At 36.9% G+C, this 23484-nt stretch overlaps 3 protein-coding genes and 3 non-coding genes across 9 annotated transcripts; 4 read left to right on the top strand and 2 right to left on the bottom strand.

The window, feature by feature from the left end:
• Positions 1–1990: 1990 nt before the first annotated feature.
• Positions 1991–8791, top strand: LOC132173917 (binding protein). Of its 2 annotated transcripts, XM_059585597.2 has the most exons (9): positions 1991–3552; positions 4830–5573; positions 5965–6450; positions 6868–6959; positions 7042–7129; positions 7207–7321; positions 7421–7547; positions 7629–7803; positions 7946–8791. In XM_059585597.2, exons 1-9 carry the CDS (start codon positions 2059–2061, stop codon positions 8645–8647), a joined length of 4023 nt encoding a protein of 1340 aa, XP_059441580.2. In that variant the 5' UTR covers positions 1991–2058; the 3' UTR covers positions 8648–8791. The 2 variants fall into 2 exon arrangements, with proteins under 2 accessions (XP_059441580.2, XP_059441589.2); XM_059585606.2 differs by lacking the exon at positions 4830–5573.
• Positions 8792–9657: 866 nt separating this feature from the next.
• On the top strand, positions 9658–9852 carry LOC132168259 (U2 spliceosomal RNA). The gene has a single exon (XR_009438782.2). It is a non-coding gene; the product is annotated as a U2 spliceosomal RNA (small nuclear RNA).
• A 3098-nt stretch (positions 9853–12950) lies between these two features.
• On the top strand, positions 12951–13145 carry LOC132168258 (U2 spliceosomal RNA). Its single transcript, XR_009438781.1, has one exon. It is a non-coding gene; the product is annotated as a U2 spliceosomal RNA (small nuclear RNA).
• Positions 13146–13976: 831 nt separating this feature from the next.
• On the top strand, positions 13977–16852 carry LOC132167484 (DnaJ heat shock amino-terminal domain protein (DUF1977)). Of its 3 annotated transcripts, none has more exons than XM_059578476.2 (3): positions 13977–14182; positions 14340–15719; positions 16402–16852. In XM_059578476.2, the coding sequence occupies exon 2, from the start codon at positions 14671–14673 to the stop codon at positions 15715–15717; it is 1047 nt and encodes a 348-aa protein (XP_059434459.2). In that variant the 5' UTR covers positions 13977–14182; positions 14340–14670; the 3' UTR covers positions 15718–15719; positions 16402–16852. The 3 variants fall into 3 exon arrangements, with proteins under 3 accessions (XP_059434459.2, XP_059434460.2, XP_059434458.2); XM_059578477.2 differs by having other exon boundaries at positions 16510–16852; XM_059578475.2 differs by having other exon boundaries at positions 14340–16852.
• A 1675-nt stretch (positions 16853–18527) lies between these two features.
• LOC132167084 (uncharacterized) lies at positions 18528–19255 on the bottom strand. Its single transcript, XM_059577979.2, has one exon. It carries the CDS (start codon positions 19141–19143, stop codon positions 18784–18786), a length of 360 nt encoding a protein of 119 aa, XP_059433962.1. The 5' UTR covers positions 19144–19255; the 3' UTR covers positions 18528–18783.
• Positions 19256–23190: 3935 nt separating this feature from the next.
• LOC132168262 (U2 spliceosomal RNA) lies at positions 23191–23386 on the bottom strand. Its single transcript, XR_009438785.2, has one exon. It is a non-coding gene; the product is annotated as a U2 spliceosomal RNA (small nuclear RNA).
• Positions 23387–23484: the final 98 nt, after the last annotated feature.

The raw sequence follows: 23484 nt of genomic DNA on the forward strand, positions 1-23484 counted from the left end.
CCTCACATATGAAGAGCGAAACATGAAGTCCATATTTATCGAATTCACGAAAGGTAAGAATTTGGAGTAAAGTGAAACACGTTTATGACTTTAATTTGATTTGAAAAGTTTGTGGACTAGAAATTTTTGAGGAATGAAAATTAAGACAAACGAACTCAAAATGAGTCAAACGAAAATCCAAAACGTTCTTCTCAGAATATTTTATCTACCCATAAAATTTCAATTCAATTAGAGTATGTTAAGGAGACGAAACTGACCCGATAAAATGCCAAATATGACAGTATATCAACCTCCACTACTATTCAATCTATCAATCTCCTCTACTATTTCATCATGTTTGCTTTTTAATGAATGCAATAAAAGCATACTACTACAAGAAATTCATAGATAGAGAGCTCTCTGATGAGAGGTAAGTATCTTGAATTTCAAACTATTTAAAGTAAATTATAATGAACTTAGTTTAATTTAATAACAAATTTTGACATTAATAGATTGAATAAACTATTATTCAATTTGCAAGCATTCTGTCAATTAACTGCCATATTATCGATTTGTCCCACACTGGTACGTCTAATGAAATTAAACAACACTACTTTATTAGATACACAACATTGAACTTGGGATTATTGGGAATAATCTCTGTTTGCATATTTTTGTTCTGCCTAAATTGAAATTTTTGATTTCTCTCGTGTTGACCGGTTGTGATCTTGTTGGGCATTCAAAGTAATTTCGTATATGCAGTAAGTGAGTTAGTTTTATGGTACTTAGATTTATCAATAAAAATAATAATATTTAGTTAAAGTAAATAAATATTTAGAGGGTTTGATGTTCGGTAGTTTTGGAAAGTGGTTAGCTGTATCAAAAAAGGTACATTTTAAAATTAGATTTAAATAAATTTTGAAGAGTTGAATGAGAATGAAAAAAAAAAAAAAAAGAAAAAAAAAAAGAGGAAAACTTCACTTTAGACCCTTGAACTACAGTGCGTTTTGAGAAGACTCCAAAAATTTAAAAACTCTCAATTTACACTCATGAATTTCAATTTCAATCAATTTACCCCTCCGTTAGCTTTAGCCATTAACTTTTAACGGAAGTGCTTAAAATGACCAAATTACCCTTCAATTTTATTTTTTCTTTTTAATTTATAAAATAGTCAGGGGTATAAACGTCATTTTATTACTTTTAACGTTTAAAATTTGACGGAGGGATCAATTGAATCAAATTTAAAGTTCAAGGGGGTTAAATTGCGAGTTTTTGAAATTTAAGTAATCTTTTCAAAACGCGCGGTAGTTCAAGGGTCTAAATTATATATATGAAAAAATATAAAAAACCTCTCAAACTAACAGTCGTTTGGGATAGAGTTACACAATTTTCAAAATATATTAAAGTAACCCATCAAACTACCAAAGTGTGTCAAAAATGCCACATATTTTTTTATATTCTTATAATACCCCTATCATTTAAAAAACTAAATAAAATAAGAGGCTCTTTTAAAAACAACTATTAGTTTGGGGCCTTTTTATAATTTTTCCATATATATATATATATATATATATATATAAATAAATTAATAGGTTTGGCCGTTGGGGGTGGCCGATCCACCCCCAAGGGCCAAACCTACCAAACCCATAAATTTTTTTTTTTTTTGGCCATCCAAGGCTGTACTGGGGTGGCCACCCCCTTGCTCTCTTTTTTTATTTTTTAATTTTTTATCATTTTAATTTTGATTTTAAAATTAAAAGATTTTAAACAATAAAAAATTAAAATGGAGTCATGTGCTCTTTGCCATATAGGATTTATATGGCTAAAATATGGACTTTTTAACACAACCAAGCATTTCCCTCTCTCTCTCTCTCTCTCTCTATATATATATATATATATATATATATATAACCTTATATTTTCGCTTTTTTTTTTTTTTTTTTTTTTAACAAGCTTATTTATTTCCTTAAGCGGGAACGCCAAAATTCAAAGCTTGTTTTGAAAACACGAAACAGAGAGGAGGGCTTACACAAATGACACCTTCACAGTGACCACAGGACCTCTGTACTGGTCACATCCATGGAGGAACCCATATCCCGAATTATCGCAGAGCTCGAAGAGATCCGCCACTTCGACAACCCCACAACCCCACTCTCCGAACCCACTCTCTTAGACCTCCAAACCCTCCTCGATTCCAATGATTCGGAACACTTGGACCGCCTCTTCGACGATCTGTCGTCCAAGTCCCTCTCTCTTCCCAACCATCTGGTACGTCCGATCGCCTTAATCATGGACTCGGGCCAGACCCATTTGTCCCTTTTGGCGTCCAAGGTTTACCTCTCTCTGCTTCTCTCACCCAACGCACCTGTTTTCACTCTGTTCACTCCCATGTCGTTGCTCTCTCTTCTTCGCTCTATCCGCCGATCTCTCAAGCGCCGGACACCAGCCCCGCCCGCCGATGCTGAGGGGTCCCACGTCGTCCCAGCCAGACGGAAGCGAAAGGGCGATGGGGCTCGAGACAGGGGATTGAGGAAAAATGCCAGAAATTCGTACAGTGAGAGCGAAGAGAGCGAATTCGATGTTGGGTATTTGGTTCCTGTGCTTGAGAGGTTGGAATTGATAATGGGTTTGATTCATTTGGACCGGTTTCCGGATAGTTTGAAGTCTCTAGTCCAAACCGTGGCTGAGATTCCGGTAATGGCGGTTGAGTTGTGTGGTAATTCCGCTTGTTATAACCGGTTAACTGAATTGTGCTCGCGGGTCTTGAGCGAAGTGTTAAGGCCTGAGCATGGTGACCAATCAGACACAGCAGCCGAGGTGTTGAAGTCGTTGTCGCCGTTGATTCTTCAACTTAAATCTCCAGCCCGGACGTTCGCTTTGGGGTTTGTGACTAATAGAATGACGGGATTAGCGAAGGTGTCTAATGGAGTGAAGAAAGCGGTAGTGAATTTTCCAAGGTACTTGGTGCAGAAGGCGCCAGAGAAGTCTGAGCCTCGGGCTTTGGCGGTGGAGTCGATCGTGGAGATTGTTAAAGTTATGGAACTTGGGGATCGAATTGGGTTTGTGGAGTATGTGGTGAAGATGACGCAAGGAAAGGCCAACCTTAGGCTCTTGGCGGTTGATCTTATTTTGATATTTATGATGTCTTTGAGTGATCCATTGGGCGTGAGTTCCAACAGTGGAGTGAAGGATTCATGGGGGTTAAGGTGTCTGGAGGCTTTGATTCTGCGTTGTTCGGATGCAAGCACGTCAATCCGTGCTCGCGCCTTGTCAAATTTGGCGCAGCTAGTGGGGTTTTTGGCCGGTGACGATAAGAGCCAGGCCGTGTTGAAAGAAGTTATGGGGTTTGGTGATGCCGGGGAACAAATATTGGAAGGTGGAATGAATAATCTTTTGAGGAAAAGGTGTACGGATGAGAAGGCAGCAGTGAGGAAGGCTGCACTTGTGCTAATTACCAAGTTGACTGCCCTTCTAGGTGGTGCCTTTGATGGAGCTCTGCTCAAGAGCATGGGAATGGCGTGTTCAGATCCTCTTGTTAGCATAAGGAAAGCGGCTATTTCAGCTCTTTCAGAGGTTAGTTTAATTTACTGCTTTTGTTTCATCAGCTGTTTCTCATTGACCTGGTGTTGTTTTTGTTACATGGTATGATTGGTATATGATATCTAATTGCTTTGTGCCTATATTATATATACATACACAGTTGTGTTAGTGAGTTCTTTGGGACACTTGATCTACATTTCAACACTAACATTGTTAGAGCTGTTTTCCGATGAACCTCTAGTTGAATTATACTTGCAAAAGAACTAAAGTTAAGCAAAAGAACTAGCCGGAGTGGTCCACTAATGTCTTTTGGTTGTTTGGCTGTGTCTAGTATATATGGATGTATATAATTATGGTGCCGCTAATTGAACCGTGGACATACAACACTAAAGTTAGGCTTCCATGCCTTTTAGAGGTTATTGGAACTAGGGGTTTCTATCAATTGAAATTAAGAAAATATAGAACTAAAGGGATAAATTGACCACTTCAAGAGGGATCGAACCTCCAATTATTCACTTTGAGGGGATCAACTTCCAATTGCCTTAGGCAAAATTATATTTATCCTTCACTTAATTGCCATAGAATAAAGCAAGACTTATTTAGGTAAAAAAATTTAGGATTTAGCCTATTAAGAAAATAAAATCAAAATATATTGATATAGCTTAGTAAGGAAATAAAAATCTTAGGGTTCCTAACATTTCCCTACCCTTAGAAACAACCTTGCCCTCAAGGTTGATTATTAATGAGGCATGTATCCAATCCGGTCCTCGATCTCATGGCGGCGACCGTGTCTTCATTAAATGGGTGCCGATACCAAATGATAGGAACTTAAGGGTTTCTATTGATTGAAAATAAGAAAATATAAAACTAAACGATAAACTGACCACTTAGAGGGGATTGAACCTCCAGTTGATCACTTCGAGGGGATCAACTTCCAATTTTTATTCTTCACTTAATTGTCATACGGCATCTACACTGAATTTATAGAATAAAGCAAGACTTATTTACGTAAGAAAATCTAGGGTTTAGCATAATAAGGAAATAACCTATTCGGGAAATATAATCAAAATATACTGATATAGCTTATTAAGGAAATAAAAATCTAGGGTTCATAACAGGAGGGCTTCCTTTATGCTTTTATCTTCTTAATTTTCTTTTTTCCCATTTGGATTCTTGGTTTCAGGTTTTGTCTGAGTTCCTATGCTTGCTCCCAAAAAGATTTTCTGTGTTTTTTTTCCCCCTTGCATCTGCTAGTATACATCTTGCTGAGTACACATGAACTTCTGGTAAAATCTACATTGACTTCGCAGGCTTTCAGAACATTTCCAGATGAAACTGTGACTATGGAGTGGCTTCATTCAGTTCCACGTTTAATAACTGATAATGAATCTAGCATTCAAGAAGAATGTGAGAATTTGTTTCTGGAATTGGTTCTGGACCGAATATCTAGAGCTGGATCTACAAGTTCTCCCCAAAATGAATCCAATTTCCAAGATTCAAGTCTGAAACCAAAAAGTTTAGAGAGAGAAATGGAGTTGTTATTTCCTGATGGAACGCTGGATCTTTTGAGAGAAATTTGCAATGGAGAGGTGACACCTTGGGTGAAGAAAATTTGTGCAAGCTTGGGTAAGAAGAAACGGCTTAGGCACAAAATCGTTATTGCTCTTCAGAATATTATCAAGACATCTGAGTCTCTCTGGTTGAGGCAATCGATGCTGATAGAAAAGTGGACAGCACCACCAGGTGCTTGGCTTCTTCTATCTGAGGTGTCAGCATTCCTTTCAAAAGCAGTGGACTGGGAGTTTCTTCATCATCATTGGCGGCTTCTTGACAAGTATAGAGTAAGAGGTGACCTTAAAAATCCATTGGCAGAAGGAGATGTACATGAAGAGGAAGAGGGCACAGAATCCAATTCTGTTGCTTGGGCTAGGGATCGTGTTTTCCTTTTGCAAACAATCTCTAATGTTTCCGTGGAGCTTCCTCCAGAACCTGCAGCAGATTTAGCCCATAACTTGCTTAAACGAATTGAAGAGTTCAATATGCATTCAATTGAGGTATCTATCACTTGATAGCCATGAATAGTGTACTAGTTGCATTGAAGGTTCTTTTCTTTTCTTGTCTCAAACGCTTTATTTGTCAACACGCTAGTTTGGCACTAGTAGATCTTGATGGTAAAAGTACTCCAATGAATATAATCAATGCACTCTGATTAAGTTCGATAAATTTTTATGGAACTTCAGGAATTGATTATATGTTTTGGCTCATAAATTGCTCACGTCGATTGAGGGCATGCACGTGCTCATGATGTTTCTTACCTTTTATATACCAGTGTTTCTTTTTTGGTTTACTGTTAGACCATTAGTTGGTAAGTTATTTTTGATTACTTTCTTTTTCTCCTTATTATTTGCACCAGCATGTGTAATTATTTAGTATCTGGGATGGCAGGTTGATGCTCATGTAAAAGCACTAAGGACATTGTGCAAGCGGAAGGCTTCAAATCCTGAGGAGGCTGATACACTCGTCATTAAATGGGTAGAACAGCTTCTCTCTAAAGCTTCACAGATTTTAGAAAATTACATCTTAGAGGTTTCTGAAGCAAATAAATGCGGCGGCTTTTTCACACCACCAAGTAGAAAGGGCAAGAGAGCGGCAGTCATATCCAGGTTACTGTCAGAAGCAGTCACAGCAGTTTATACGATTGGATCTTTGGTTATTGTCTGTCCGACTGCTGATATGAGCGCCATTACTCCACTATTGCACACCATAATCACTTCTGGAAATTCTGATCCCAAATTAAATAAATTGCCAGGCCCTACAGTTTCTCTAAAACAAACAGCTCCCTCTTTATACATTCAAGCTTGGTTGACAATGGGGAAGATTTGCCTTGCAGATGGGAAACTTGCAAAGAAGTATATTCCTCTTTTTGTACAGGTTTGGGCTTTTGACTTAGCATCATTTCATTCCCATGGTTTTAAATGAATTTATGTAAACCCATTAACATGTCTTCATGACAAATCCTCCGGATTTCTAAGAAACACATATTCTTCTATGACTTTTCTTTAGCAATCATATTCACCTGGAGCCATTCATCTTAATGACAGGGTTCTTTCTGTATTTGCAAGAGATCTCAGCTTTCACAAACTCTCTTTTTGTATATTTTACCTGACTTTGGTTCAAAGGATTCATTAGGTTCAACTGGTGTGTCTGTATTTAAAGATACTGATTTGAGAAAATGTTTCTTTTTTTTTTTTTTTTTTCCTGTAGCATGCATGTGTCCCTCCCCCAAGTATTTTTGGATTCTGAATAACAATGGAAACCAAGTTTCTCAATGTTGCATTCTTATTCCAGGAGCTTGAAAAGAGTGACTGTGCTGCCCTACGCAACAACCTTGTAGTGATGATGGCAGATTTTTGCGTTCGGTATACTGCTCTAGTTGACTGGTGAGGCCTTTTAAACGATCAACAGAAAAATAGTATGCATTTGAACTGTCTCCAATAGTTAACTATTATTTGAAGTCAACAGTTATATAGCAAAGATCACAAAGTGTCTCTGTGATCCATGTGAACTTGTGAGAAGGCAGACATTTGTATTGCTCTCAAGATTATTGCAGGTACATTTTTGTTCTGCTGTTCTCTCATTTCTGATGTCATTCATATGTTTCCATTTTGACTTCATTATCATAATCAGAGGGACTATGTGAAGTGGAGAGGAGTGCTATTCCTCCGATTTCTTTTGTCACTTGTTGACGAATCGGAAAAGATAAGACAACTCGCCGATTACCTTTTCCGGAGTATTTTAAAAGGTGATAAGGTTCTCGCAAGCATTCAAATTTGCAGTCAGAAGTAGTTGGTAGTAAATGTTTGTCGTTGGGCATTGACTCTAATGTATAACGTTTTTGCAGTCAAGGCACCTCTTCTAGCTTATAACAGTTTTGTGGAAGCGATTTTTGTTCTGAATGACTGCCATGCCCATAGTGGACACACTGATTCTCAGGGCTCACAAGTAGACAGCAAACTTTTCTCCATCAGGTTCGTACTGTCCTATATTTGGAAGAATAGAAGTAGCTCCACAATGGGCATGCAGATTTATAACTAGTATGTTATTTCCAGGGGTAATGATGAGAATTCGAGATCTAAAAGAATGCACATCTATGTTTCTCTTCTGAAACAAATGGCTCCAGAGCACCTTTTAGCCACCTTTGCAAAGTTATGTGCAGAGATTCTTGCTGCAGCATCTGATGGTATGCTCAATATAGAAGATATTACAGGACAATCTGTTCTGCAGGTACTAATCTAACACGTATTTAAAAATTCTGTGCCTTTTTGTGTTTCTGCTTTGGATGAGCTCATACATTAGGAGATTGTGACTAATTATCAAGGTGATCACAAGGTTTAATGTAAAATCTGCATTTTAATTGAGGGAGCAGGATGCTTTCCAAATTCTTGCATGCAAAGAGATACGAATCACATCCAACCGTGGATCATCGTCTGACTCAGCAGATATTGATGAAGAAGGTGGAGATGGTGGAGCATCAGCAGCTGCTGCTAGAGGAAGGGCTGCAACTCAAGCAGTCAGAAAGGGCCTTATCCAAAATACCATCCCCATCTTTATAGAGCTGAAACGGCTGTTAGAAAGCAAGAACAGCCCCCTCATAGGATCCCTCATGGAATGCCTCAGAATCCTTCTCAAGGACTACAAGAATGAGATCGATGACATATTGGTTGCTGATAAGCAGCTTCAGAAAGAGCTCATCTATGACATGCAAAAGTATGATTCTGCAAAGGCCAAATCAACGGCTGCAGAGGCTGTTGCGAGAATGCAAAAATCAAGTGGCTATCGGTCACCAGATGTTTCTAAGGTAAAACATGCCCAGAATAAGTTGACCGACAAGCTGAAAAATGATTCAAAACTGGCTTCAGCAATGGCCGATGCAGCAGCTGCAGCCACGGCCCGTTCCGTGCTAAGGGAAGTTAACAAGGGGGCATCTACACCACCTCTTAGTTCCTTAAGTGTGCCTAAACTCAAGTCTTGTATTGGTGGTACAAGCACTTCACAATGCGATCGGCCTTTAGATGTATTGGAATCTTTGAGGAAAAGACAATCTTTTGATTCTGATGAAGAAAACTGATGCCTCTAATAATATACTTTCCCATCAAGGTGCAACTGAAGCTTAAAGGCAGGCTTTGAGACCTTGATTCAAGAGCTTACACTCATTGGTCATTTGGTTTTCATTTATGCTAACATTTTTCTATACTATGGATTGTAGGTCCTCTAGTAAAGTATTAGCGAATACAAGAGTAGATATTTCGCTTTCACCTATTCGTCGCAAAGTAATAATTTTCTTTAGTTTGCAGAAAACATTATAAGCTTTTAGGCCTTATTTCCCTCCATATCAAAGCCATGAATGTTTGCCCCAACAGAATGGCTAAGCATGAAGCAAGTGTAACAACCACACTCAGAAAGGAATAAAAATTAAATGTAATAACTACACACATACGGACGCGGCCAATGGGTGTGCTTCCACACTCGGCACGGGAAGCTTTTCTGATCCCACACCGAAAAAATGATAAAGGAACGAAGCAGATATAAAAACGAAAGCAAACCACGACAAAAAAAAGCATATCAATTCGAATTGCAGGGTCTTTCATTTGTCTCTAATCAACTTTGAAACATGTTACGTTGATAATACTGTGTCGTTTGGCTAGCTGGAGATGGCTCCAGTGAAAGAATAATCGGAGTTCTCTCCGGATTATCTCATCTCTAAGCCTTTGAAGTCTGCTACTACCTAAGTTTTTCAATATTGGAGGTGTTAAATTAGAGACAAGAATTTAGTGATTCTTGAGGTTTAATTTCCCCATTGATTCTTAGAAAAGCACTGTGGCCATGGCTTCTGGCTACTTCATTAAATTGCAAGCCAACGAGGGCAACTGATTTAAACGGGGTTTTGGTGCTCCAAGGAAGCAAAAAAAAATTCTGGATTAATTTGTTGCATTCTTGTCTACAGCCACGCATAGGATAATAGGACGCTGAGCCTTTGCGAGCAAATTGATTTGTTTGTTTGTGTCCCACACCGGATTGGTTACACAAGAACAACGCAGAAGCATGCTATAAAAAGAGAAGCTAGCCACAGAACAATTCATACCTTTCTCGGCCTTTTGGCTAAGATCAAGTGTAGTATCTGTTCTTATCAGTTTAATATCTGATACGTGGCCCAATGGGCCACACGATATTAAATTAATTTTTTATAGGGGAGGGCACACAACGGTAGCTTGCTACTGGGGCCTTCGTGCGTCGCTCATGCGTTGCACTAAAGCACGGGCAGGCGCACCCCACCCAATACGAGTTCAAATTTCTTCTATGATACTAGCTATGTCTTGTAATAGCGTAACAAAGCTATGACGAATTACTGTTGACCCTTAGCAAACCTTGTAAAGAGTCGGTAATAATATTGAACGATGCTCTATTTTTGCACGAGGATTTTAATGAAGTTTTGAATTTTTTTTTTCAGTTTTGTTTGGCATTAAAAATATTTTTTACTCTTTCTAATGTAATCTCAAACATGCTGCTCTTGTTTGGTTTGTAGAATGCGATTACTCTTGAAAATAGAAGAGAGTAGAATGAAATGATTATTTAACACACATATACTCTAACTGGAATAGAATCAAAATTATTAAAAACTCATATTATTTATTTGTTCTTTTTTCAACTCATTAAAAAAAGTGAAAATCTACGTATCCCGTCAAAATATCATCCAATTTACAATATCTTTCCTAAATTTTTAATAGTGATAATGTTCCCCTCAAACTATCAAAACATTGTCGATATTCCCTCAATGACAAAACTACCCTTAGTAAAATAAAAACAAAAAATACTAAAACTTCTAAAAAAAAAAAAAAATCCTTTTTATTGGAAAAAATCGATTTCTTTTATAAAAATTTAAAATTTTCGTTTTTTTTTCGTTTTTTTAAAAAAATCGTTTAAAAAATATATTTGTTTTTAGAAAAATAGTTTTTTTTTTTTTTAAAAAAAAAAGAAATCGTTTTTTTAAAAAAAAAAATTAAAATTTTCATTTTTTAAAATAATTACAAATTAATTTTTTTTTCAAATTTATAGGGATACTTTTGTCTTATTGGAAAATCTATAATATAGATTATATATAAACATTTTTTTTTTCTTTTTGCTAGCCTTGGGAGACATTGACAGTATTTTGGTAGTTTGTGAAAACATAGTCACAATTAAAGTTTGAGAAGATATTGTCAATTAGATTGTAGTTTGAGAAGGTATGTGAACTTTACCATAAAAGATATAAAAAATAAAAAACAGGAAATAAAGTGTTTGGCCAACCACACATGGACCACCCACAAAACCGGCTGAGAGTGGCTGCGACCACCCCTAAAGCAAACCTGGGGTGGCCAGACCACCCCTGCACCACCCCCAAAGCAAATTTGGGGTGGTCTCGGCCACTCTTGAGGGCAGCCACCCCCTACCTTTTTCGTGGGGTGGCAATGGGTGGTCGGCCACCCACTTTATTTTTTAAAAAAATATATTTTTTTTAAATTTAAAATAAAATAAAATAAAATGAGTATTTATGAAAAATGTATTTCGTTCCTTAAGATAGTTATCCTTTGTATGAGAAATTAGTCATTCCTGATCTTGAGAATATACCTTTGCCAAATAAAATAATTGATTAAATACCTTTTTATTCCCTATGGTTTAACAACTTTATTTTTTTGTCCCTCTAGGGTTTAGTTTTTATCACAGGGTTACCTCAGGTTTACATAAAACGGAGATCATACCTCCGTCTAAATTCCGTCCAAAATTTGACGAAAAGCCACGTCAACACTATTAAAAAATCGACACGTGTTCATATATTAATAAAAATACAAAATAAAAATTTTAAAATTAAAAAAAAAAAAAAATCCACTATGGGAACCCTCTACGAAGGAGCTCCATCTCTCCTGCAAGATCTCAAAGTGACCATCCATGGCTCCTCTCTAGTATTTCCTAGGGGTGAAATTTTAAACCGCCTAACCGCAATCACTTACCACCTAACCGCTTTGAAAGCGGTTAGTAAAAACTACTAACTGTTTAGGCGGTTGCGGTTAGCAGTTAGTAGGTTTTGGAAATCCGTTTTTATATATATATATATATATATATAATAAATAACAAAAAGTTGTTGTAGCATAGTGGTAATTATGCTCCTCTTTCACCTAGGATTCCCAATTTCGATTCCCCCAAACCTCGACTTTTGTTTAGGTTTTATATTTTTATTATATATATAATATAGAAGTGGAAGAAATGGGTTTTTTTGATTGATTGAAATGGGCTTAGAAATGGGTTTTTTTGGTTGATTGAAATGGGCTTAAAGTTTCAAGTTCAACCATGTTGGTTTTTTTGGTTGTTTGTGAGTTTATGAACTTGTTTGTGTTTTATTTTATTTATGAGTAATGATACAATGCACGCCGGGCGTGCATCACTGTTGATGCACGCCAGGCACAAATTTTTTTTTTTATTATTATTTTTTTAAAAAAAAAAATAAAAAAATTTTGCACTGGCGTGCGTGGGCGTGCGTGCATTGTATCATTACTCTTTATTTATATGTTGTGTATAAGACTATAAGTGAAGTGATGATTTTGTTGTAATTTTATTTGTATATTATATGATGTGTAGATTTGTAAAAGGTGGCCAACAAGATTTTGGTATATAGCAATTTTTAATGCTAAAATGGCCATGAAAAGGCAAAAAAAAAAAAAAACACCAGCCCAAAATCAGTAAAAAAAAAAAAAACCCAAAAAAAGCGGTTATCTCAAAGCGATAAACAGCTAAAAAAAAAGGGCAAAAAAAAAACGGTTATCTCAAAGCGGTTAACCGCTAACCTGGCGCATAGTATTTCCCAGCAAAGAAACAGAGAGAAAATATACAAGATATGCTCACCCACAAAACTCCAATCAACACCAGAACATATACCAAATTTACCAAATTTACCGATAACCATGGAAACCCACAAACTCCAATCAAACACCCAGAGCATTAAAAATCGCAAACAGCACAATGTTCTGCACCCTGAATGCCATGCAGATTAGAAAGCCTTCAAAGGATTTTTCTCTTAGCACCTCAATAAGCAAAAGATGAACCCAGACATTATAACTTCCAAAAGACTAATCTAAAAACCAATGTATTAAAATGTAAAGATGAACCCAGATATTGTAATCACATAAAGATGAACCCAGACATTACAATGAATTTCTGGCAGATTGCGTGGCCAATTTTTGCATTAGCGACAAGCTAGTCTACAGCCACGCATAGGATAATAGGATGCTAAGCCTTTGCGAGCAGATTGATTTGTTTATTTGTGTCCCACACGGGATGGGTGACACAAAGAACGACGCAGAAGCATGCTATAAAAAAAGAAGTAAGCAACGGAACAATTCATACCTTTCTCGGCCTTTTGGCTAAGATCAAGTGTAGTATCTGTTCTTATCAGTTTAATATCTGATACGTGACCCAATGGGTCACACGATATTAAATTAATTTTTTATGGGGGAGGGCTCGTAACAGTGGCTTGCTACTGGGGCCTTTGCGCGTCGCCCATGCGTTGCACTAAAGCACGGGCTGGCGCACCCCACCCAATTCTAGTTCAATTTTATATTTTCATTCAAGCTATGATCTTGTAATAGCATACATATTAAAGCCAAGTCGATTTACTTTTGGGTCCTAAGCGATGCCTGTAAGTAACTTTGTAAATATTGAATGTTGGTCTATTTTGCGTGAGGTTCCTTTTTATTAAAAAAAATTTTATTCAACTTCTATTATGTATGTTATTTTTATTTGGAACACGATCTTTTTAGGTAATTGGTTTTTTACTTTTTAACTAAATGAATAAGTTCAAATGAAATGTAGAGGAATTTAATTCATTTAATAAGATTGGTTTAGATTGATAAACCATTACTCCATCTATTAATTAAATGGGTTAGAATTAAATGTGTTAGATTCTTCAACATTATCTTTTTATTTCGTATCCAGTTTACGGGTTGTATCAAGAATTATTGACTCTAACTTTTATGTAGGAAAAAGTTCCTACAATCTAATTTAGAAGAAATCTTTTGCCCCCTAAAAGTGCTCATGCCCATTTCTGCTTTTAAAAAATTAGAAAAAAAAAGTATAGTGCTGGATCAAATGTATCCCCAGTTCTACGAAGGAGACTCAAAAGAAAACCACATCGAGAATGAGCGAGCAAGAACGAGCCTGCACCTTGTATTGGGCCGTCTGGGTCAATGGTTCTATACCGTTTCATTCACCCTACGTTTGCTTCAGTGGACCTTCAAAAACATTCATTACATATGCACCAAGATAGACTGGGCTTTAAGACCCAAAATTCTACGGCTCTACTAAGTTTTCTCAAACGGGGGGGCTTTTTTGAATTTGGGTCGTCCATAGTTGTAGGGGCTGAGCATTGCGCACAAGCTTAGACGATGGTCGATGCCGACTCGATGGCATTTTGCTGGCGTTAATACGACGGAAACCATCTCGCCGTTGAAACGCCCTTCTAAGTGGGCAGTGACTGTCTCTCTCCCTCTCTCTCTCTCTCTCTCTCTCTATTTTTTTTTTTTTTTTTTGAGAGGTTTTGATCTGTGTCTCAGGCAGGTCTATCGCCATCTCTCTGGTATTGTTCTTTCTCTCAATGAATTAAGATTCCAATTGTTAGTTCAAATTTATATGTTAAGTTGTGATAGAAATGTATACTTATAAATGTTGATGCGGGTAATTTTAGCACGATTTGGCTGATCGAACCCTAATTTGCATTCATTTTTATCTATTAGGCGATCTTCCAATTCAAGGTTTGGGATTTCAGAAAACCTAAGACCATTCTGTTTTGGATTCCAAATTTTGAGATTCACCTGGTTCAAACTCTATTTCTTGGATTATGAGTTTTGTTGGGAATTTTTGAGTGGATTTTGGTGAACTGGGTTTGCCTAGTTCTTGTGATTCATTTATTTGTTGGGAATTTTTGGACTTCAATTTGAGTACGAATTTTGAGATTCAGCTTCTTGGGATTCTAGGTGTTTGGGTTGTTAATTTTGCTGTTGGGGAAGTTTTCAAATTGAATTTTGGTAGATTCGGTTTGTTGAATTTTGAAGCGTGTTTTTGATAATGGATGGTAATAAGGATGAAGCTGTGAGATGTGTTCATATTGCTGAAGCAGCAATCGCCTCTGGTAATAAAGAGCGTGCGCTGAAATTTATTAAAATTGCACAACGCCTAAATCATAATTTGCAGGCAGATGAACTTTTGGCTGCGTGTGGGAAGCTCAATTCAGGGTGTCCTGTGTCTTCTAGTGATGAAAAGTTTGTCACTGAGAGTAAGAACGAGCCTGGTCCGGCAAAATCTGAAGAGGGATTAAATGGGGAGCGTAGTTATACCGAAGAACATGTCCAATTGATTAGGCAGGTTAAGAGGCATAAAGATTATTATGATATTCTTGGTGTTGAAAAGAATTGTTCAGTTGAGGAGATTAGGAAGGCATATAGGAAATTGTCCTTGAAAGTTCATCCTGATAAGAATAAGGCTCCTGGTTCTGAAGAGGCGTTTAAGAAAGTATGCAAGGCGTTCAAGTGTTTAAGTGATGGTGATTCAAGGAGGCAGTATGATCAGACGGGTTTAGTTGAGGAATTTGAGCACAACCAGCAGTACAATGTTAGGCGGAGAAGGAGGAGAACGGGGCATGACTTGTTTGATGATGATTTTGATCCTGATGAGATATTCAGGGCTTTCTTTGGTCAGGGTGACATGTTTCGAGCAAGCCGTGTTTATAGGACCAGAGAAACGGGTCATCAGAGGGAGGATTTTCATGGAGGACATAATTTTCTGGTCCTTCTTCAATTATTACCGTTTCTGATCATTTTCTTGCTTGCATATCTACCCTTTTCTGAGCCTGACTATTCTTTGCATAAGAATTACTCCTACCAGATTCCTACCATGACTGAGAAACATGGGGTGGAATTTTATGTTAAATCATCGGCGTTTGAGAAGAATTATCCTCTTGGAAGTCCTGCTCGAGCTAAAATTGAGGACAATTTGATCAAGGATTACAAAAATATGCTTTTGCGCTACTGTCACGTAGAGCTCCAGAGGTGTCATTGGAATAAAAATCTGCCAACTCCTCACTGCGATAAGCTACATAGCTCTGGATTAGCTTGAAGGTAAACTAAGTGCTCTCTTGCTAGGTGGCAGATAGTTATACTGGTGTGTTTTTTTTTTCGTTGATTATTATTATTATTTCTGTGGTTACCTATACAAGTATTGGCTGTTGATAAGTTGTGACATCAACATTGTCTGCTCGAAGGAGAGCTAAACTTCTGCTGTTATATTGAGTCCAGAGTTTCCTTATATCAGTTGAAATGGCTAATGATTTTCCAACTGCTAAATCTCACTTGAAAAGTATCCAAGAGAAAAATTAGACGGGGGTTATGATGAACCTGTTATTTTATGAATTTGGAGCACTGGAGGTTAGGGAACTGAAGAAAAATGAGAAAGATGGTAGAACAAAATCAGATTTGCTAATATTGGAGGAATTTGGACTGGGTAGCCCAGCTAACTAAGCCAAGGATGTAGAGCATCAGAAGATTTATTGTGTGTCTCCCTATTGTATGTAATAGTCATACTTGACCTAAACAATTTAGACCTAAGGCCTCTGCTGATTGTCTAAACAGGGTACAGGTCTAGCTATCAACTAAAATCCTCCCCACCCAAACACATTAAAAAAGTGTCTTAGTTGATTCATTTGAAGCTTACGAATTGAAGTTACATCTTTTCCAGTCAGTTTAGATTACATTACATGCATTTTAATATTTTCTTGTAATTTTGGATGGTGAAACTTTTCAGCAAAAGTTTTACCTCTCTGGTGGCCAATTTGGATGGCGAAACTTTTCAGCAAATTTTTTCTTGTCAATGAATATTGAGCACACTTCTTTTGGATGCTAAAACCTTCAGGGAAATCTTTTGAGTTGAAGTCACAAGCTTCGGCTTGTCCGGGAGCGCTTCAATGATAGTATAGTTCCACACGTTACTGAGATTTTACCCTCTTCACCTCTTCATATAAAGATGACTGTTTTTTTGGCTACGAACAAGTTTGTAAAAAGTGCTCCAGGATTGTTATTTAGGATTTTCAACACCCTAATCATGCCATGAAACTCTGTATTAGACTCCAAATAGCCTGAGTAAAGGATGTTGAACAGTTTTTTTCTTTGATATTGAGTAGTCTTCTTCTTTGTATCAATATTTGCTGGGTGCACAGAAACAATCAAACCTATACAAGGGGTTTTCTGAGCTGTTTGACTGCTTTGGTTTCTCATTGGTATGGAAACTATAATCCAAAACAATGGAGGCTCTTCGTAAGAATGTTCATAGAGGGAAGCTGGGTAATTATGCAGAATCCCATAAATACAGATTAGGAATGCAGGAGGACGGTGCAGGCCCTGCAGGATGAGGAAACGATAATTAAAAATGATCAAATGAACATACACTTTTTAGGAGATATTATTATTATTATGATTGTTTCAGAAAAGCAGTCAAGTTTTAAGCAAGATTTGGAAACTCGTTGATGACAGCGTGCCTTGAAAACAATCACATTTTACTCATCATCTATGAGATTGCGAGCTCTCTCACTTTGTCGTTTGTTTGTTTATTTAACATGTTAACATGCACTCTGCGTGTATTTAATTTTATTTTTACTACAAGAAAATGATACAATGCTTTCTTTTAAGATAACTTGTATGATTGGGAATCGGATCTCTGCTCAAATTTTATTTAGATACTCTACTCCTAAAATGACCAAATGAAATATCTGAAGCTGATGAATTCTTCACTCTGGAGTTTTCCGCTTCTTGTGAGGATCCATTGCCTCTGATGATTTATCTGAGGGGGTCCTTCCTTTTCCTTTTTAAGTTTTTTAAGTTTTTCTGTTTGTTTTGAGGCTCTTCTCTCCAATAAATCGATGTCTATTCATCGCACCATTTCCTCTGACTGCCGCTCCCTTGTCAAATTTGAAGTCCAAATGGATCTCACAAGCAAGATCTGTCTTCTTCTGATGTATGCCTTCTTCGCCAATGCGCCTTACCAATTTCACCCTCGGCCTCTCTGCTCTCCATCGCCTCCCTCCACGTCCCTCTACGCACGAGCCTGCTCATGGCCATCACTCGGTCGTGCGTGTCCTCCACGCTCCACCCTGTTGTTGACCAATGTTGTATGTTGGTCTGGTCTAAAGAGCTACTTCGGTTGTATATATTCTTCTTAGTTTTTCCGTTCTCCTTTGATGATGGTCATGAGCTAAATTCTGCTGGTTTTATCCATCAAACTAGGCCGCGGCCTTCATTGTCGATGCAATGAGGTGTCAGTTGTCTAATTTAGATTTTTCTGCTTGTATTTGTAATTTTTTTCATATATATATATATATATATATAAGGGTGAAAATGGCCGCATCGGGGATACGAATCTCTCTAATAACTCAGCTTTCTCAGGAGAAAAATATTCACCCCTCACATGTTGATGTCACTCTCTTCCATTAAAATATTAAACCCAAGAAATATCAACTCAAAAAACCATTAAAAAAAATAAAATAAAAAATAGAAAAAGAAAGCCACGTGTCAGCTCCAAAACACATATTTTACTTCGGTCCTTTGGAGCAGCAAATTTTGAACATGTTTTTAGTTTTTTATTTATTCTTTTTTGACTATAAAACATATTTGAGTTTTGGTGGAAATTCAGTAAACAAGGGGGAGCCACGTGCCACGTGCCGCGTGCAAGCATGAAGCGAGCAGAGGAATCAAGAAAGAGAAAAGCCACAAAAAGAACCTCCACAAACGACAAAAAGGTAATGAGAGAGAGCGCCACTGCCACCTGCCACCTGAGACACCGCGTCACTAGGCACCGACAATGGCTCCGATGACCCCCCATATGTCATTTCACAGGCTAAACCCTGCTGTACGAAACTTTGGCACAACTCCCAAAAAGAAAAATAAATGCCCTCCAATTAATTATCATAATGAAAGCAAAATTATACAACAAAACGAGATGGGTAATTCTGTAATTACAGCATTAAAACTTTCAACGCCCACTATTCTCAATGACCAGAGTGCCCTCGAGCGATTCTCCACCCCATACATTAAAAATCTACGCACGCGCTATACGGTATACAAAAATCCAAAACCAAAAACCAACAACTCAAAGAAATTAAAGCCTGAAAACCCAGATCCACCCACCGTGTTACTACTCACCGGAATCGTCGTCGCCGCCGAAGATCGACACTCGGTTGTACAAGAGAAACAAAATGAGGATCAAAATGAGTGCCACTCCGACCGGCGACCCACTGGCCCTATGGATGGTATCGGGATCACCAGTCGAAAACATGTTAGAGACAAATGAGCCGCGCTCGGAGGAGAGGAACTGGATGGTGAGGAGGAGGATGATGGGGAGGAGGAGAAGACCCACCGGGCTCAGGAGCTCGGAGATGGCCTCCGTGATGGCCTCACCTTGGTCGCCGACGAGCAGCGGCACCACTAGCACGATGGCCACCACCACAGCCAGAAGGACGGCGTGGGGTGCACCGGCCTGTCGTTCTTCTATCATTTTGGTGTGAGGTATTGTGTGTTGTGAGTTTCAGATGTATTCTTGTGTTCAGCTTTTCCTCTCTGCAGGTTAAGAGTGAAATGGAGGTGTACAGGGTCTTAAAATAGGTGTTCGAGACGCGTATCTCTGATAATGAATTAACTTTTTACTGTAGAAAAAAAATCGATTTTTTATTTTAGTATATATATATATATATATATATATATATTGTGATTATCTCAAAGCAAGTAAAAATAATTTTTTTCCTTGGCTTTTCTTAAATTTAGTTTACAAAATTACTTTTTACTTCTTTATGAAATATATTTTATAATAATTTTTATTACTTTTCTTTATATTATTAAAATATTATTTTTTTTTATAAAATACAAATTTCTTACCTACTTTCACTTTTTTTACAAAATTTTAACACAATTTTTAATTAAAAAAAAAAAATGAAAGATGAAAAAAGAAATAATTGTTTATATTAAAATAATATATATGAAACCACTTTTGACTTCTTACACATTTAAAAATACCCTAACAAAGGGTTGGTTAAATATAAAAAATTTGATGTAAGTAAATTTTTGTAATTTTTTTTTAAAATTTCTTAAACATAAAAAAAATAAATGATATATAAGACATCTGCTATCAGTCTCTTACAATAGTTTTAGGATATTTATTTATTGACATAATATGAATGGGGTTTCACCTTTTAATGTAAAAGAGGCGGTGTTAAAAGTTAAAGTACCGAAATAGATAGCGGGCCAGCTGCCCTTTTTTAATTATTTTCGTTAAAAATTGCACACTTTGGATTGGAATAATTATTTAGCAGTAGCCTTGCGGTGATACAATTTACCAAGGGCCAATTTAAGCATCGGGGGCAATTTAATTGTGTGTTAATATTTTTATTTTAAAAGTGAAAAAAAAAAAAAAAAAAAAGAAGTAGAGAGGTAATAATCCATAGGTTTCTATTGAACCGATCCGACCCATTTATGGAACCCGGCCAGTACAAAATCTTTGTGGAATCATCATTCATCATGAACTCTCAACATATTGGACGATGTTCACATGCATGGTGGCTCTGTGTAAGAATTTCTTTGTCAGCAATAATGACCCATACATTTTTTGGTCAGAGAGGCGTGTTTGGTTTGGTCTACTTTCCTAGCAATTACTCCCCTCTGGTTATAGGCCACTCTTGAATTGAAGCCTGAAGGGAACCTTATCAATGAGCTTGGTTGCCGTTTTTTTTTTTTTTTTTTTTTTCTTTTTTAAACGTGTTCACACAAAAGGGAAGAGAGTAATTTGAACTATTGACTTTCGTTTTATTAGGTGTGATCTCAGTTTGGTTGCCGTGATTAGATTAGAATTTACCTCATTTCTTAAAAGTGTTTATGATGTTATATATTTAAATTTTAAAAATAAAACCATAATAAATAAATAAAGGGATGGGGAGCTGAAGATCCAGTTTGGTAAACGATTTTGGCTCAATACTATTTATTTCACTTTTTCATTTTTATAACATTATCTTATTTTTTATATTACATTAATTATTTTTTATTATTATTCAAATAATAAAAAATTACTACAAAATAAAATTTTTTTCATTTTTTTTTTATACCAAACATTTTTACTTTTTTACCTTTAAAAAAAAAATACCATTCTTACCTTTTTTTTTTTCATATCAATTAATTTTTGCTACAATATTAAATCAAAACCCTTTTAAGAAACAAACACACCAGAAGATGGCTGATATGGCAAAATGAGCTCCGTAGGAGAAAAGTTGGGTGGGTTTTAGTCAACAAAGCAAATAAAGGGAATTTTTGACTTGCAGCTCTTTCGGCATGCGAGGGGAGGGAAGCCTACGCGGAGAGCGGCTGAGCTGGGAGAATTAGGATTCCTGAAATCCTAAGTGCAGGAATCCTGATCCGAACTGGGATGGGACTGGGAGGATTCAATGTAATTGCACGGTGTTTTCTAACGGATTGGGATCCTAGCAATACCCACGAAATTGTTCATCAAATGTTTTTTTAAAATTTTGGCCATTGAATCTCATATCAGAGTCTATAAGTGGTCACATGTCCTACTAATTAAAAAATAATATTTTATTATTTAAATTGTAAAAATAAAACATAAAACAAAATTAAAAAAATAATAATAAAAAAAATATGGGCGGCCGGCCACCCTAACTGAGCCATAGGGGCCTCTAGGGGTGAAATAGCGGTTGCGGTTAGCGGTTAGCGGCTAAAACCGCTAACCGCAACCGCCTAGGCGGTTAGTAAATTTTACTAACCGCCTCCGCTAACCGGGTAGCGGTTAACCGCCTAGGCGGTTAACCGCCCGGTTAGCGGTTAACCGCTTTGGAATAACCGCTTTTTTTCTAACCGCTTTTTTGGGCTTTTTTCTTTGGACCGATTTTGGGCCGGGTTTGGGCCGGTTTTGGGCTCACTTTAAACATTTTTTTTTTCTCATTTTAAACATTTTTTTTTCCCTTTCCATGGCCATTTTAGCATTAAAAATTGCTATATACCAAAATCTTGTTGGCCACCTTCTACAAATCTACACATCATATAATATACAAATAAAATTACAACAAAATCATCACTTCACTTGTAGTCTTATACATAAACTCACAAGCAAGTTCATAAACTCACACATAGAAATAAAATAAAACACAAACAAATTCATAAACTCACAAGCAACCAAAAAAACCAACATATATGGTTAAACTTGAAGCTTGAGGCTCATTTCAATCAACCAAAAAAAGTTCATAAACTCACAACTTATTGTTATTATATATATATAATATATAAATATATATTATATTTAAAAAAAAGCGGTTAGCGGGTAGCGGTTAGCGGATTTCCAAAACCTACTAACCGCTAACCGCAACTGCCTAGGCGGTTAGCGGTTTTTACTAACCGCTTTCAAAGCGGTTAGGCGGTTAGGCGGTTAGCGGTTAACGGTTATAACGGTTAACGGTTATAACGGTTAGCGGTTAGCGGTTGCGGTTAGGCGGTTTTAAATTTCACCCCTAGGGGCCTCCCCTAAGGGCCCATTGGAGTTGGCCGACCAAGGACCGATTGAGGGTGTTCGAACCACCTCATGACTCAACTGGGGTGACTAGCCACCTAATATATATATATATATATATATATTTTTTTTGAAAAAATTTTAAATAATAAAATATTATTTTTTTTATTAATGGGACACATGACATCTTATATATCAATAAGATTTAATGCCCAGAATTTCAAAAAAAAAAATTGATGGACAATTTCCAATCCGTTTTCTAACAAAGTCTCATTTTTATTATTTTTTTTCTTCTTTATTTTATTAATATTCTTCTTTAGAAACCAGCGGGACCAATGAAAGCACTTGTTTACAAATAGTACATTTATTATTCCAGCATTTACAAAAAGATGAAGCAGAAAACATTAAAAAGCAGTAACAGTGAAATATGTATGGTGCACCTACCACCTACAATGGTTGCGTGCGTGGTATGGTTCATGGTTGGTACTTGGTAGGATTATTAAGCTTTGTTTTGTAAAAATTAATTAAAACTATCAGTTAAAAAATTGCAATCTATTTTTGGGCATCCAATATGACCTCTATAATTATTGGTTGCAAGGCCATTGGATCCCACCATGGATCCTATTCCTTTCTTTTCTGTTTCTCTTTTTTTTTAAAAAATGATTTAGACTGTAACAGGAACATCTCACCTAAAACATTATTGTAGTTTTTCAGATGCGGTTTTCAATCACAGTGTCACTCAATCATAGCTTATTTTCCTAATCATTTAATATATATAGATAGTCCAAACACAAAAGGATGTCAGCAAGGGGCAACTTGCTTTTGGATCCAAACTGTTACATTTAACCTAAATTTATTGTTTTTGTCATGGTTGATGAGTCCAACTGTCCAGCTATATATGTCTTGTTCATGGCCCAACTTCCTAGTTTTTTACAGTGTGGGACTAAATTCTTGGCTCTTAACTAATTTATAAAATAATTTAGCGTTGGGACTTGCGCAACGCAATTCCGATTGATAAAAAATTAGGACTTGAATTGGGAGGGGTGCGCCAGGCCAATGCTATAGTGCAACGCAGAGGCGACGCTCGAGGGCTCCAGTAGCAAGCTACTGTGGCGAGCCTTCCCCCAAGAAAAATTAATTTAATATCATGTGGTCCGATGGACCACGTATCAGATATTAAACTGATAAGAACAGATACTACACTTGATCTTAGCCAAAAGGCCGAGAAAGGTATGCTTATTAAGGTCCTTCGCTTTCCTTTTTATATCTCGCGTCTGCTTCGGCCATTTCCCATTTTCTCGGTGTGGGACTAGTAATACTCCCCCAGCACCA

Source organism: Corylus avellana, chromosome 2 (genome assembly GCF_965113065.1).
Source record: "Corylus avellana chromosome 2, dhCorAvel1.hap1.2, whole genome shotgun sequence".
Lineage (NCBI taxonomy): Eukaryota > Viridiplantae > Streptophyta > Magnoliopsida > Fagales > Betulaceae > Corylus > Corylus avellana.